Below are 13,202 nucleotides of genomic sequence, written 5' to 3'. Positions count from 1 at the left end.
ACCATGGGGCGCAAAGTCATCTCCGCCACGATCAGTCAATGGTTGCATGCTTGCATCGCCCTTGCCTATCAGCTCCAGTCTAAACAGGTACCACGACGTATCACGGCCCACTCTACAAGGAGCGCCGCGTCCACAGCAGCCTGGGCGATACAAGAGCCCATAGAAGATATCTGCAGAGCGGCTATGTGGGCTTCATCATCCCAGGCTTACAAATTGGACAAGTTTGGACACACACAAAAAACCATCCTTTGTTACATCTTGTAGAAAGTGTATCGATTGGTTACAAATACATTCCGTGCGTTTCTTCCACAATCCTTACATATACTTCATTCAAATTGAATTGTACATTTTAAATCAAAAAAGAAAATTTATGTATTTTACTGTCCCTGTACCACAATTCTCATTTAATTACAGTTATTTAAACATGTTTTTATCTAGAATCATTTGTATTTAAAGACACAACCACCACTGGCATTCATTTGCAGTTTCAATAAACCTCCAATAACATTACATCTTTATGACATATTCTGAAACAAATTCAATTAAGTAAGATATCTAAGCATTACCCCCCCCCCTATAACACAGCTGTATATATCATTAAATATTATCCATCAACATTTCTTTGTTATTGTAGTTGACTGTTTATCACCCCTCTCGTCTCCTAAAGGCACCCAATACTACTCAGCCCACAGCTACCCTCGACTACGCAAATTTATCCGACCCCGACAGCCAAGCCAAATTTCAACTTTTGCTACAGAACAGATTTTCTCCTCTGTTAGCGGACAACATTGACGAAAACTGGAACTCAACAAAAAACTCCATCATTGATTCACTTAATGAAATCTGCCCAAAAAAACGACGGAAAATAAAACCTTGGATTTCGACTAATACCCTAAATCTTGTCGAACAACGCGCAAAAATAAAGAACATTAACCACAAACTATACCTTTACCTTAACAGGCAAATTAAAAGGCAGCTTAAGGCGGATAAGGAGGCCTGGTGGAACGCAAAAGCCCAAGAAATGGAACTGGCCAGCAAAAACCACGACTCACGCTTACTCTACAGCATCCTGCGAAGCTGCAATGGAAAATTTAAAGCAACGAGCTCAAACCTCAAAGATCATCTCGGAAACCCCATAAAATCACTAATGGGTAAACTGGATAGGTGGAAAGAACACTTTAGCCAATTACTGAATCGCCCCCACCCCACCAGCCTAGACCAACGTCTGATGGAGAATGTGGACTTACAATTACCAAGCGCAATTAACGACCACCCTCCGACAGAGGAGGAAATCCGTGCTGCAATTAAAAGACTTAAGAACCGGAAGGCACCTGGGGTAGACAATATCCCTGCTGAAGCTTTGAAAGCGGGAGGAGAACCAATAGTAAAACAATTGAAATGTATATACTCTGCCATCTGGGACCAAAGAGTCGTGCCTCAAGACTTCAAAGACTCGATTATTGTACCAATCCACAAAAAGGGAGACCCAGCCGATTGCAAAAACTATAGAGGAATAAGTTTGCTATCAACATCCGGCAAGCTCTTAACCTCTATAATCCGATCCAGACTACTGAAAGTCAGAGAAATTAATTGCAGGGAAGAGCAAGCCGGTTTCAGACCAGGAAGAGGTTGCACAGACCAAATATTTACCCTGAACTAGCCGAATCACGCCTGCGTTACAAAAAGGACACTTTTTTAGTATTTGTGGATTTTTCATGCGCCTTCAATAGCATAGATCATTCATCGTTGTGGTGCGCCCTTAAAGCTGAATCAATCCCCTATGCTACACTCAACGTGCTTAAAGCTTTTTACGAAGGTGGAATGAGCCGGACAAAATACCTGGGAAATATGTCCCCACCATTCTCAATAACTACCGGCGTCAAACAAGGCTGTATTATTTCACCAATGCTCTTCAATATAACCATGGATTGGATCCTCAGACAAACTTTTAAAGAGACACCAGGCGTTCAAATCGGGGCTCAGCTGTCTCTCACGGACTTGGTGTATGCTGATGACATCGTCTTCTTTGCTGAAACAGCCCAAACCGCCCAAAATACCCTGGATGCATTACAAGCAAATGCTAACAAGCTCGGCCTGGTGATAAATGGTGCAAAAACCAAATTCATTTTCACGGGCACTCAACCAGCTCAACTGCACCTCGAAGGCAACCCTATCGAAAGAGTAGACACGTTTAAATATTTGGGGTCGTGTAGTGGCTACAAATGACATCAAAAGCCGCATTGGCAATGCTACAGCCGCATTCGCCTCTTTAAGGAAGTGCCTGTGGAGCCAAAATGACGTGACGATTGCGACTAAGATGAGGATATTTAATGCTTCCATCCGCACAATCTTACTGTACGGCTCGGAATCGTGGACTTTACTTAAAAGTGACCTGAACCTATTAGAACGATTCCAGCTAAGATGCCTGCGCAACATTCTGCACATAACTCTACGGGACCGATGGAAAAATGAAACAGTATTGCAGCTGTGTAAAAACCAAACTACAATCGAACTTTACCTAAGAAGACAACGACTTAGATGGTTTGGACACGTTTGCCGTATGGACAATAGCCGATTACCTTACCGATCGATTAACTCGCTGCAACCGGATGGGTGGAAAATCGCACGATATGCCCCAAAGAAAACGTGGATATCCCAAGTGGCTCACGATCTTCAAACACTCCATTTCTCGATAACCGATGCCCAACAAGCCGCCCTAAATCGGAATCAATAGCGTGCTGTAATCCGTGACGTCCTGCCCCTGGCCTTCACAATGCAACGTTCACTGCCTTATGGACGTTGACATTTACGAAGATTAAGTCCAAGTAAGTCCAAGTCCTCTCGTCTCCATAGGCCCACACGAGATTATACCGTTATAACCATCTTTAAACAAAAATTTATTAATAAGATTTATAGGTCTTTTTCCTCAGTACCAAATTGGTTAGTTACGTGTTAACAAGATAGACATTAAAAATCAAAGACAATCTAAGAGATGTTAACATTTCTACTTAATAATCACCAGAGTATACAGTAGCATTTCCTTATTTATATCACATCTCCTCTCTTCTGACTCAAATTATTTATATCTTCATAACAAGATCTAAACAAGAATTTGTAAGATTTGTACATTTTTTCGCCAGATCCCAAATTACAATTTATGTCCTGGTTATTTATCCTAATTAAGGTTATCATTTCACTATTAGTATCATAGTAAATTATATGTTAACGAATAAATATTCAATGATAATCTAGAAAAGTATACAAAGTACTAAGATCTCTACTTGTTAATCATCAATAATTAGCTAGCTTTTTTTTCCCATCAACTAGCATTATTAACCAGTGTCTTTCCAGTAACAAAATGGTCTTTTCTCTCTCGTCAGCTGTTGTGTCAATTCTCTTTTCACGACCTTTCCAGGTTTTAAGGCTTCTCTCCGCACTTTGTAGCTTGAAAGATCTCTCATGTAGATTCGTTGCCCTTGAATTGTTATTGATGTAAGCTTAACTTTGGTTGTCAGACTTATTTCTGGATAGATTTGTCTTATTAACTCCATCTTTTTCGCTCTTTCTCCTGCATCTTGGAATTTGGAATGAAGCACCAAATTATCAAAGTCACTTTTCCAGCTTCCCTTCTTTCCACCTTCACTCACATTTACTCCATTAATAAGTTCATCTAACGTCTTATTTTGGTTTTCTGTATTTTCATTCGCTTTTTTAATTTCTGGGGCTCCAACCCCATCATCTTTTTCTGTGATACCCCACAGTCTGTTCATTTTCTTATCAAATCTCTCAAGTCCTTCTGAGATGTTTTGAAGTCCAGCCAAAATATTTTGGATTATCATGTTTTCTTCAGCTGAGTATTGATCCATTTTTCAGAGTAAAAAAGAGATATAAAGAAAAAGAAAAGGAGGAATTTGATAGTTACTGCCACCCTAGCTTGTCAAAAAAATTTGAAGAATATATCTATATATTTATTTTATTTTAAATCTTAAACACAAGTTCTTTTATGGTTTTCAAAGTAGAAGGGTTTTTATCTTTTTCTTTCCTTTTCCTAATCTTGCCAAAATATTTCCACAAGCACCAGCAGTACACTGATCGTGACCTTGAGTCTTTATCAGGTTTTAAAAACAAGTTCCAAACCCTTCTGCTGCAAAGTCAGTGTAGTCAAATAGGAATGAACAAAGGATATATTGTTTCAACAAAAAAGGAAACTTCAACCTTAGGCTTCCAAGTGGCAGATTCAACTATTTTTATTACTTTATCCTTAAATATCTTTAATTTTGTAACAAGTAGAAGGAGAAGTTTATTAGAATAAAAAAAAAGTTTTAGTTTAAGCCAAAAAAATTAAAATACTAAAAAGAAATAGAGGAAAAAAGATCAGTCCATTCACCTCAAGCAGAGAAACAGGAAACGTTGCAGTCACTTCAATCCACAAAACATCGTTACAAGCAAGAGCAAAAAACTTTCTAAGGCAGTCCAATAGGGATTAAATTCGCCGCTTTGTTCTTACTTAAAGGACTAATTTGACTTTAAAAAAAAGTTTCTTAGGGCAATCTTCTAAAAGTAAAGAAAAAAAAAAGAACCTCACCAGATGGAACACTTTCACTTCTTCTTTCTTTCCGGAGCTGTCTCCGACTATGTCAGCCTGGGGGCTGCCTGTTTGCCGCCGGTTGGAAGCTCTTCCCTTGGGTCGATCAGGGACTTTGCGGTGTCCCTGCGACCAGCAAGGTCTTGTCCTCCCAGTCACCATCTCTTTGGGACGGTTTACGTCCTGCCGGATCGTCCAGGGGCAAAAGTGTCATCTGCGGACTCAGACTGTCAAGGCCGCACGATGTAATGTTGCGACGTTGGCTCCTCCTCTCTTATACAATCTATCTTGACTTGAACTAAGATCAGACTCAATCGAACCACATTTGAACAGTGTTACAGGTCCATGCCTTCATTGAAAAATCTGAAGAGCCGGAAGAGGAGGCATGGCTAAAGATCTTTCAATTCAGTCCAGGGCAGTCAGACAGAATTTAACCCATGCTTGGACTCTCCTCGCAGCGTACAGAAAAGGACCCTTCAGGTAAGCCAATGGTCATTCTCCCATTTCAGACTATTGTGATATCATAACCAAACAATCTGATAAAGGAGGAGCAGTTGTCATTTTCAAATAGGTGGATTTTGTCATTTACACAATCTGACAAAACTTATCTTCCATCTTTCCCTCACAACAACATATAAGTCCACAATCCGACAAAAGAATTTCCTGAAAGCATATAGGTAGACCTCGCTTATCGAGTGCCTGGAGCAGCAACTGTTCAAAGTTACAACGGGCTGAAAAAAATAGCTTTGCAACAAGGATACACATTTACAAACTTTACAGTTTCTTTCAGTAGTTATGGGATTGCCATTAGAACAGGGGTCCCCAACTCCTAGGCTGTGGCCTAGTACAGGGCTATAACCCATTCAGAATTGGGCTGAGGACATGGCTGGTGAGCGCACCCATCTCCATGTGTGTGAACAGCGAGAGAGTGCATACACAAAGCTCCATTTGTGCGGACCCCCCCCCCCCCCGGGCTGGTTCATAAAGCCAGAAAGGTTTGGGACCATTGCATTAGAGTCAGTACATGTTAGTTATTCTCTCCCTGATCCTGTTTTCTCTCCCCCACCCCTACCCCCATTGTGGAGAGATTTCTTAAGCAAGCAATCCCTTTAGACAATCTCTCTTCCTGACTGACTCTTTACTCCCTTCCCTTTATGCTTAAGAGCCAAGGTGGCGCAGTGGTTAAAATGCAGCACTGCAGGCTACTGCTAGATCAGCAGGTCAGCGGTTCAAATCTCACCGGCTCAGGGTTGACTCAGCCTTCCATCCTTCCGAGGTGGGTAAAATGAGGACCCAGATTGTTGGGGGCAATATGCTGACTCTCTGTAAACCGCTTAGAGAGGCCTGAAAGGCCTATGAAGCGGTATATAAGTCTACTGCTATTGCTATTGCTATTGCTATGCTCTCTTATCACCTCGACCCCCAGGGAGAGATCGGAGAGAAAGGGATTACAAAACATAGGGGTCCTCCTTCTTCTTTTCTAATTTCTTCTCCTCCTCCTCTCCACTGGATGTAAATACAAACAGTGTTCCCTTGCTAATTATTCTACCACCAGGTGAACATTCCAAAAGGTGATGGAAAAGGGAAGCATAGTCACTCTCACTTAGTAACGGCATCACTTAGTGGCTAAATTGCCAATCCCAATAGTAGTTGCTAAACTAGGATTACTTGTACAAGACCGTATATATATATGGAAATATCCCAGGGGACTCAATCAGATTAACAGATTAACAGTTGGAAGGGACCTTGTAGGTCATCTAGTCCAACCCCCTGCTCAAGCAGGAGACCCTTCCCCTTTTTCTGACTGATGGCAGTCCAGTCTCTTCTTGAAAGCTTCCAATGATGAAGCTCCACAACCTCTGAAGGCTTGTGTTCCATTGATTGATTGTTCTCACAGGTTGAATCTCTCCTTGATCAGTTTGCATCCATTATTTCTTGTCTGGCCTTTGTGGGTTTGGAAAATAGCCTGACCCTCTCCTCTCTGTGGCCGCCCCTCAAACACTGCTTAGGGGCTTCTATCAGACAATATAGAATCGAGCTGTCTCACTGTCTCCAAGCATTAGCACTATCACAACTGCAGAATCAAATTTCATGGACTTCATATTACCAGCTAGAGAAGACATCCTAAGAAATTCCTAATTTTACCATTTTGGCCACCATGGATTTTGAGGCACTATATAAATGAAGCAAACATGGACCTCAAGGCATCATCCACTGGAGGTGATTGGCCAATAAATTTAAAGAAAAGAAAAAAGCATAATAACTGGTGCCAAAACAGCACTTCTTACCACCAGAAATTATAATTTACCCATATTATTTCATCTTTGGCATTTACATGTACCCACAAATATGTGGCAAAGACATGGGCAAAAATTATGACAGGCTCTCCAGAGCTGGTTCTGCAGTTGGATGGCCACATTTCTTTCCCTCCAGTCATGTGTTTGGCAACTAGCTTTTATTTACTGCCATTTGCAACATCCTGCATCCATGGAACTGCAATTTTTGCCATTTCATGTCAGTTTCTGGCATTTCTGGTGTCCATCAAAAGATCTCTATTGAAGAAAACTGGTTTGCTTAATGATCACATTGGTCACTTAATAATCAATAAAAAACAGTCATAAAATCGTGCATGGCAATGTGTGGACCCTCCTAATGACTGCCAGAATTTACGATCATAATTCCAGGCTCAATTATGGCTGTAATCTGAGGATTACCTGTATGGCAACAGATTTGTGGCTGATTTAGAATGGTTTTCCCCCTCTGAAGCTCCTCCTTTAGTAGTAGTTTTAACCATTCAGTTGTGTCCGACTCTTTGTGACTTTACAGGAAAGTGCTCCCCATGCTACCTTGCCAAGCACAGCTGTTGGATGTTCATCTCTGTATCAGCTTTGATGGCATCAGGCCAGCGAGCTCTTTGCATGGCGCTTCTCCTTGATCCACTAACCAATCCCAGCATTGTTGACTTTTCCCATGAATTTGTTCCTTGACATGGCCAAAGTAAATCAGACACAGTCTTGTGGTTTTGGCTTCTGGTAATGTTTTATAGGATTCAGCACCTCTCTGTGAGTAGTTCTGACTGTCCAATAATTTATACCAGTACCACAGTTCAAAGGCCTCAATTCTTCTTTGATCATCTGTTCTTTGTGTCCAACTCTCACACCTGCACATCATTATAGGGAAGACTATTGTTTTAAGCAGCCTGTTTTTGGTATCTCTATCAATATCTCTGCTTTTCCAGATCTTATTCACGTTAACTATTGCAGTGCAGCCTAAGGTTATCCTGTGTTTCCTTTCAGATGTAGAACTGCCATCGTGAACATTTCTTGATCCAAGGAAGATAAATTCTTGAATTAATTCCATTTCCTCCTTGTTGATTTTAAACATTGCATGTTTATCTGCAGCTGCTGTCATCTTTATTTTCCTGAAGTTGAGAATTAATTCTACTTTTTAACTTTCATCCTTGAGTTTATAGATCATTTTTTTCCCAGGTCTTCCTTATTTTCAGGCAATAGTGTTGTATTATCTGCATACGTCACATTATTTATGGTTCTTCCCCCAATCTTTACTTCAACAATAGGCAGTTCCAGATCTAATTTACCTATGATTACTTCAGCATACAGATTGAACAAAAATGGTGATAAAATTCCTGCCTGTCTATCACCATTTCTCCCACTTGTTTGTTTTCTTTGGTTTCTGGCATGGACGTACTTTCCAGCAATTTCCATGATGTTACCTTGGATCTATTCAATTCTAGTTTTGGTGGTTCTTAACTTCTGTGGCATGCATAGGTGAGATGCTGTTCACATTGAAGCTACACTTTTACTTGATTAATTGATAACATTTTCATCATCTGTACTAATAATCCAGTTCCATAAGGACTTCAAAAACTCCCCCCCTCCCAAATCATCATCATCCTCAGCCTAGACCAGTGGTCGGCAAATTGCGGCTCATGAACCACATGCGGCTCTTTGGCCCCTTGAGTGTGGCTCTTCCACCACCGCTGCGTTACCTCAAGTTCCTTATCTTCTAGCCGTGGCCCCACTCTGCGGAAAACAGGTGCGCGCACGCCCCACGCAATTACAGCCCGGAGCAGGACCAAAGCCCCTCTCTCAACTGGCCCTTCCTCCCTTGGAGGGCTTCGGAGGGAAGCTTCTGCAGAATCCCGGGCGAGTGAGAACAAGCTGCACGCGCGTGCTTATGTTTTCCACGGCGTGGAGCAGCAGCAAGGCTCTGCGTGGCCAGCGATGATTCCGGAGGCCATTCGCGGGGGGCGGGCTCACGTTTCTCGTCTTCCCGGATGGCCTCCAGAGTCATCGCCGGCCACACACAGCCTCGCTGCTGCTGCACGCCATGAAAAACATAGGCCCGCGTGCACAGCCCATACAATTACAGTGTCGGAGACTTCGTAACGGCTGGAACTTGTTCTCACTCGCTCGGGCTTCTGCAGAAGCTTCCCTCCGAAGTCCTCCAAGGGAGGAAGGGCCAGTTGGAAGAGGGGCTTTGGTCCTGCTCTGGGCTGTAATTGCGTGGGGCATGCGCACACTTATATTTTCCATGGCGTGGAGCAGCGGCGAGGCTCTGCGCAGCTGGCGATGACTCCAGAGGCCATCTGGGAAGACGAACGTGAGGGGACCCCGCCCCCCCACGGATGGCCTCCGGAGTCATCACCAGCTGCGCAGAGCCTCGCCGCTGCTCTACGCAGTATTTTGTGGACAGAGACAAATAGACAGACAGACAGGCAGGCAGACAGACAGAGGCACAGAGAGAGAGAGAGACAGAGAGAGGGAGGGAAGAAATCCGAGAGAGACTGACAGACACACAGAGACAGTGAGAGACAGAGTGGGAGGGAGGGAGAGAGAGACAGAGACACAGAGAGAGACACACAGAGTGAGTGATTAGGTGAGTGAGTGAGAGACAGACAGACAGACACGCACAGAATGACAGAGATGATGGGAGTGGGGAGAGAGACAGATAGACAGACAGACACAGAGGGACAGAGAGACAAAGAAAAAGAGAGAAAGAGAAAGTGGGAGAGAGAGATGAAAGAAAGAAAAAGAAGGAAGGAAAGAAAGAAAGAAAGAATGACCACAATTGAGCCCAAAATTTTGGTTGCTAAGCAAGAGCGTTGTTAAGGGAGTTTCACCACATTTTCCAAGTTGGCCATGCCCACCCAGTCATATAACCACCGAGCCACTCCCACAAAACAGGCCACACTTTCTTTTGGCTCTTGAAAGAAATTTCAATCATTGTCCTGTTGATATTTGGCTGTGTTGACGAATGAGTTGGCCGACCTCTGGCCTAGAGCAAAGTACAGAACATCCTTTTCCTTGATGTCCCTCTACAAGTACATCATGTACACATTAGCTCCATCTCACGCAGGAGAACTGCCGAATGCCATGTATACTGAATGCTTCCAGCTTTCGCCCAGCACACACCATCTGTAGCCAAGATCTCCGCCACAAGGACATTTGTTCTGGCCTGCTCGGCAGAGATGGAAGCAGACCTTCAGGAAACTAAACTGCAGAAATCTACAGATGAATCCATGGAGCCCTCTCAGGGAGGGTCTGGTAAGAACAGAGTAAAAGTGTTCAGGCAATCTTAAAAGACCTCAACAAACACAAGGCGCTTTTAAGACAGTTGTAGTGTTTAATTGATCAATCTCACACATAACCTGCTTCTGCATAACCAAGCAATTTTCCCTGTGCTTCCTCCCACCTTCACGCAGTTTAAATCCTACTCCAGACTACTCATTTCACGCATCTGATAGCTTCAGTTGCAGCTCAAGAAAACTGATGCCTTTTAAATAAAAATGGTTACTCAGAAAAAGGACTACTGGATTCCTGATTTTTATTTTTTTTGCCATTGTGGACTAACATGGCTCTCCTCCTACACCATCTCAGTGAGGAAGCGATGGGATATTTATTAGATTTGTGTCTTAGCTGCTTACGGGAATCTGCCTCCTTGTGATGGAGCTGGACTGAGAGCAATGAATGGCTCAGACTGACCCAGGGAGCTTCAGAGGCCCTCAACCAGCTCCATTGTCTTTTGTTACCATTGGCCAATCAGTCAGACTGTGCTTCTCTTCAGCTCAGTCAGTGCATCTCAACTGTGGTCTGGATGCTGAAACAAATTTGCGCTCAACTGTACATTCATCTCCAAATTCTGAAATTCTGATAGCCAGTAGTTCCATAGCAGGCAGTGTCCAGCAGGAGGCAGCAGAACCATAGAAGGTCATTCTGAAGCCTCAGTGAGGGAGATCCGTACCTCCCCTTTGCAAAGAGCAGAAGGCAGATTGGGCTTTTAGGTTAGATATTTGGACGGTTTGCAGTGAATCTGCCCGGGTTGGCAATTTCTGTGGTAGCCAAATTGCACAAAAGATTTAAGGGGCTAAGATTTAAGGGCACCTTAAAGACTAACACATTTACTAGAGATCAGGACTGAGGCACTTGAACCTAGTACCTGTTTTATACCAGTGAATTGATTTTATGCTCAGTCTGCATTCCTTCATTTGTCATTCATTCCTGACGAAGGAGAATGTTTGTAACTCAGGGTTGAAATGAGGGCTCCTTGGTGCTTCTTGAATTTGGTGGTTTTCTTGCAGATGTTTCATTACCAACCTAGGTAACTTCATCATTCGTTACTTTTAAATAAAAAAACTGAACCAGGCAAATTCAATCAGATTTTGGTGTTCCCACTTTAAATCTTGCTAGATCTGGCAACCTCCTGGCCTCTGATAAATTTTAAATATATTTAGATATCCCACACACCATGGACCAGTAGACTATCATAGTTCTCAGATATGAAAAAAGGATGTACTACTAAATTAATTTCATTTGGAAGAAGCGAAGTAGATGTCTTATTAGAGTTAACTATTTTTCAGTGTTCTGGTTGACCAATAGTTTAGGGTTGTGGTTTTTCTGAAGTGCCTCATGTCTGAAAAAATTGAGTTGCAAGCCAATTTAGCTAGTGACAAGCCACAAACCTGTATGACAGGCAGCCAGCTAGTCTTTTGTCCATTTGGATACAAATTTTGCCTTTGTCCCTGAAGCCCTGTTGTCTTAGGCCTTTGGCTTGAACCACCAGCTGGGCTCCAACCTCTTGCCTACTTTGATTTCTAAAGTGTGGACCCCTTTTGTTCCAGGGCAGAGACCCCTGCACACCGGACCTCTGAATGTGGTGCTGCGCATCCGTCCACTGCATCTTTTTGTGGCTACAGGCACAGGATATGTGGGATACAAGCAATATGAGAAGCACAAGGACAAGGATCTTGAAAAGTTGGGTGTGGAGGTGGCCCCCCAAATTGCAAGTGAATGGGAAGTAAGTGATTAAACATTCTGTAACTTGTTCTAAAATGCCAAAACCTTCCAAGGAAACATGAGAAGAAACGGATTGTAGTGCATTGTTTAAAAAGCTGAATTTGGCATATGAGAATCTATCTTAGAATTTCTGCTGCTTTACTAGTGTTTCCTCTGCTCAGCCAATTAAAGCCATGCTTCCACAGGCGATCTGGATCAAAATTGTGGTTTTTCTCTGCACTGTAAATTTATAGGGAAGTATTTAAGATTCCCATATATCAGCATCTTGCTGGTATGAGCAGAGGTCATGAGCAGAGGCTACAGAATCCTACAATTGTCTTTTGTTATACAAACACTAAAAATACTGTCAATGAAAAAGACCTTACATTTCTTGGATTTTTTTTTCTGATTTCCTGGTAATGTTAAGTAAAATAATGGATTTTTCTATTCCTGGTTTGTATTGGTTCATTTCTCTCATTCCTACATTAATCAATAGCTGTTTTGGGGGAAAAAAAGAGTGTTACCTTAAAACAATTCACTTTGAACCTTTTTAAATCTAAACATGCAATGTATACATTTTAACATCCAATTTGATTTTAACATTTTAATTCAGAGAAATGTGAAATCTAGAGACTAATTACATTTTGATTCACATGTTAGAATGGGAATCGTGTAAGGTGGTTAAAAATGTGGATTGAACAAAATTCTTGGGCTTTGCTAAACATAAGAGCCAATGAGAATAATCGGTGGTAGAAAGTTTTTCTTTTTTCTTTTAAATCACTACTGCCTTAACAAATCTTGTAGTGGTGAAAGTTAATGCTTACAGGTCTCATCCTGTTGGCAAACAGTCCCAGTGCAATGTTGGCTAAATGCATCAGTTTGTTTCGGAAAAGGAAAAGGTTTGTTTTGATCGCCATACTTAGTGTGGCGCTATTTCTGTATTTTTTGCTGAGGGTGAATTTCCAGTAACCGGATCTGGAAGTGCTCTGTGGGGAATCCTGTCCATTAATTCATTAGAGGTGAGTGAGTGGCTGGATTGCCTTATAGACCTCTTGGGCAGCCAGCACAATCTGAGGCATCCCGGAGCACTTCAGCTGCCCCGGCTGAGTCCAAGGCTTTAAGATTAGGGGAGGATGCTTTTGATATCAATACCGTGCATATTGACTATGGCTAGATGTGTTTCACTCTGTCCTGCACAAGGGCGGGGTACAGATTCTCTTCTTCATTAAGAGGCTTGATATCCATTAGCTCACTGCCTGTTATGATAACAAAGCAATAAAGCAATAAAAATGAAGGTATACAGGTATACAAATACCAAAAAT

The 13,202-nt window shown here is 42.3% G+C and overlaps 1 protein-coding gene across 2 annotated transcripts in view; it reads left to right on the top strand.

The window, feature by feature from the left end:
- Positions 1–13,202, top strand: part of PISD (phosphatidylserine decarboxylase) — a 69,577-nt gene that overhangs the window by 15,813 nt on the left and 40,562 nt on the right. Inside the window, exon 3 of one of the 2 annotated variants that reach the window (XM_087705903.1) lies at positions 11,727–11,902. In XM_087705903.1, coding sequence (XP_087562029.1) covers positions 11,727–11,902 — 176 coding nt within the window. Of the gene's footprint in view, positions 1–11,726; positions 11,903–13,202 lie in introns of those variants that run through there. The other variant, XM_087705904.1, reaches the window with a different exon arrangement.

The sequence above is a fragment of the Thamnophis sirtalis genome, unplaced genomic scaffold (assembly GCF_051295495.1).
Source record: "Thamnophis sirtalis isolate CommonGarterSnake01/CBP01778 unplaced genomic scaffold, rThaSir2_p1.2 scaffold_2, whole genome shotgun sequence".
Classification (NCBI taxonomy): Eukaryota; Metazoa; Chordata; class Lepidosauria; order Squamata; family Natricidae; genus Thamnophis; species Thamnophis sirtalis.
Note: the sequence above shows the minus strand (reverse complement) of the source record. Positions and strands in the feature narration are given on the sequence as shown.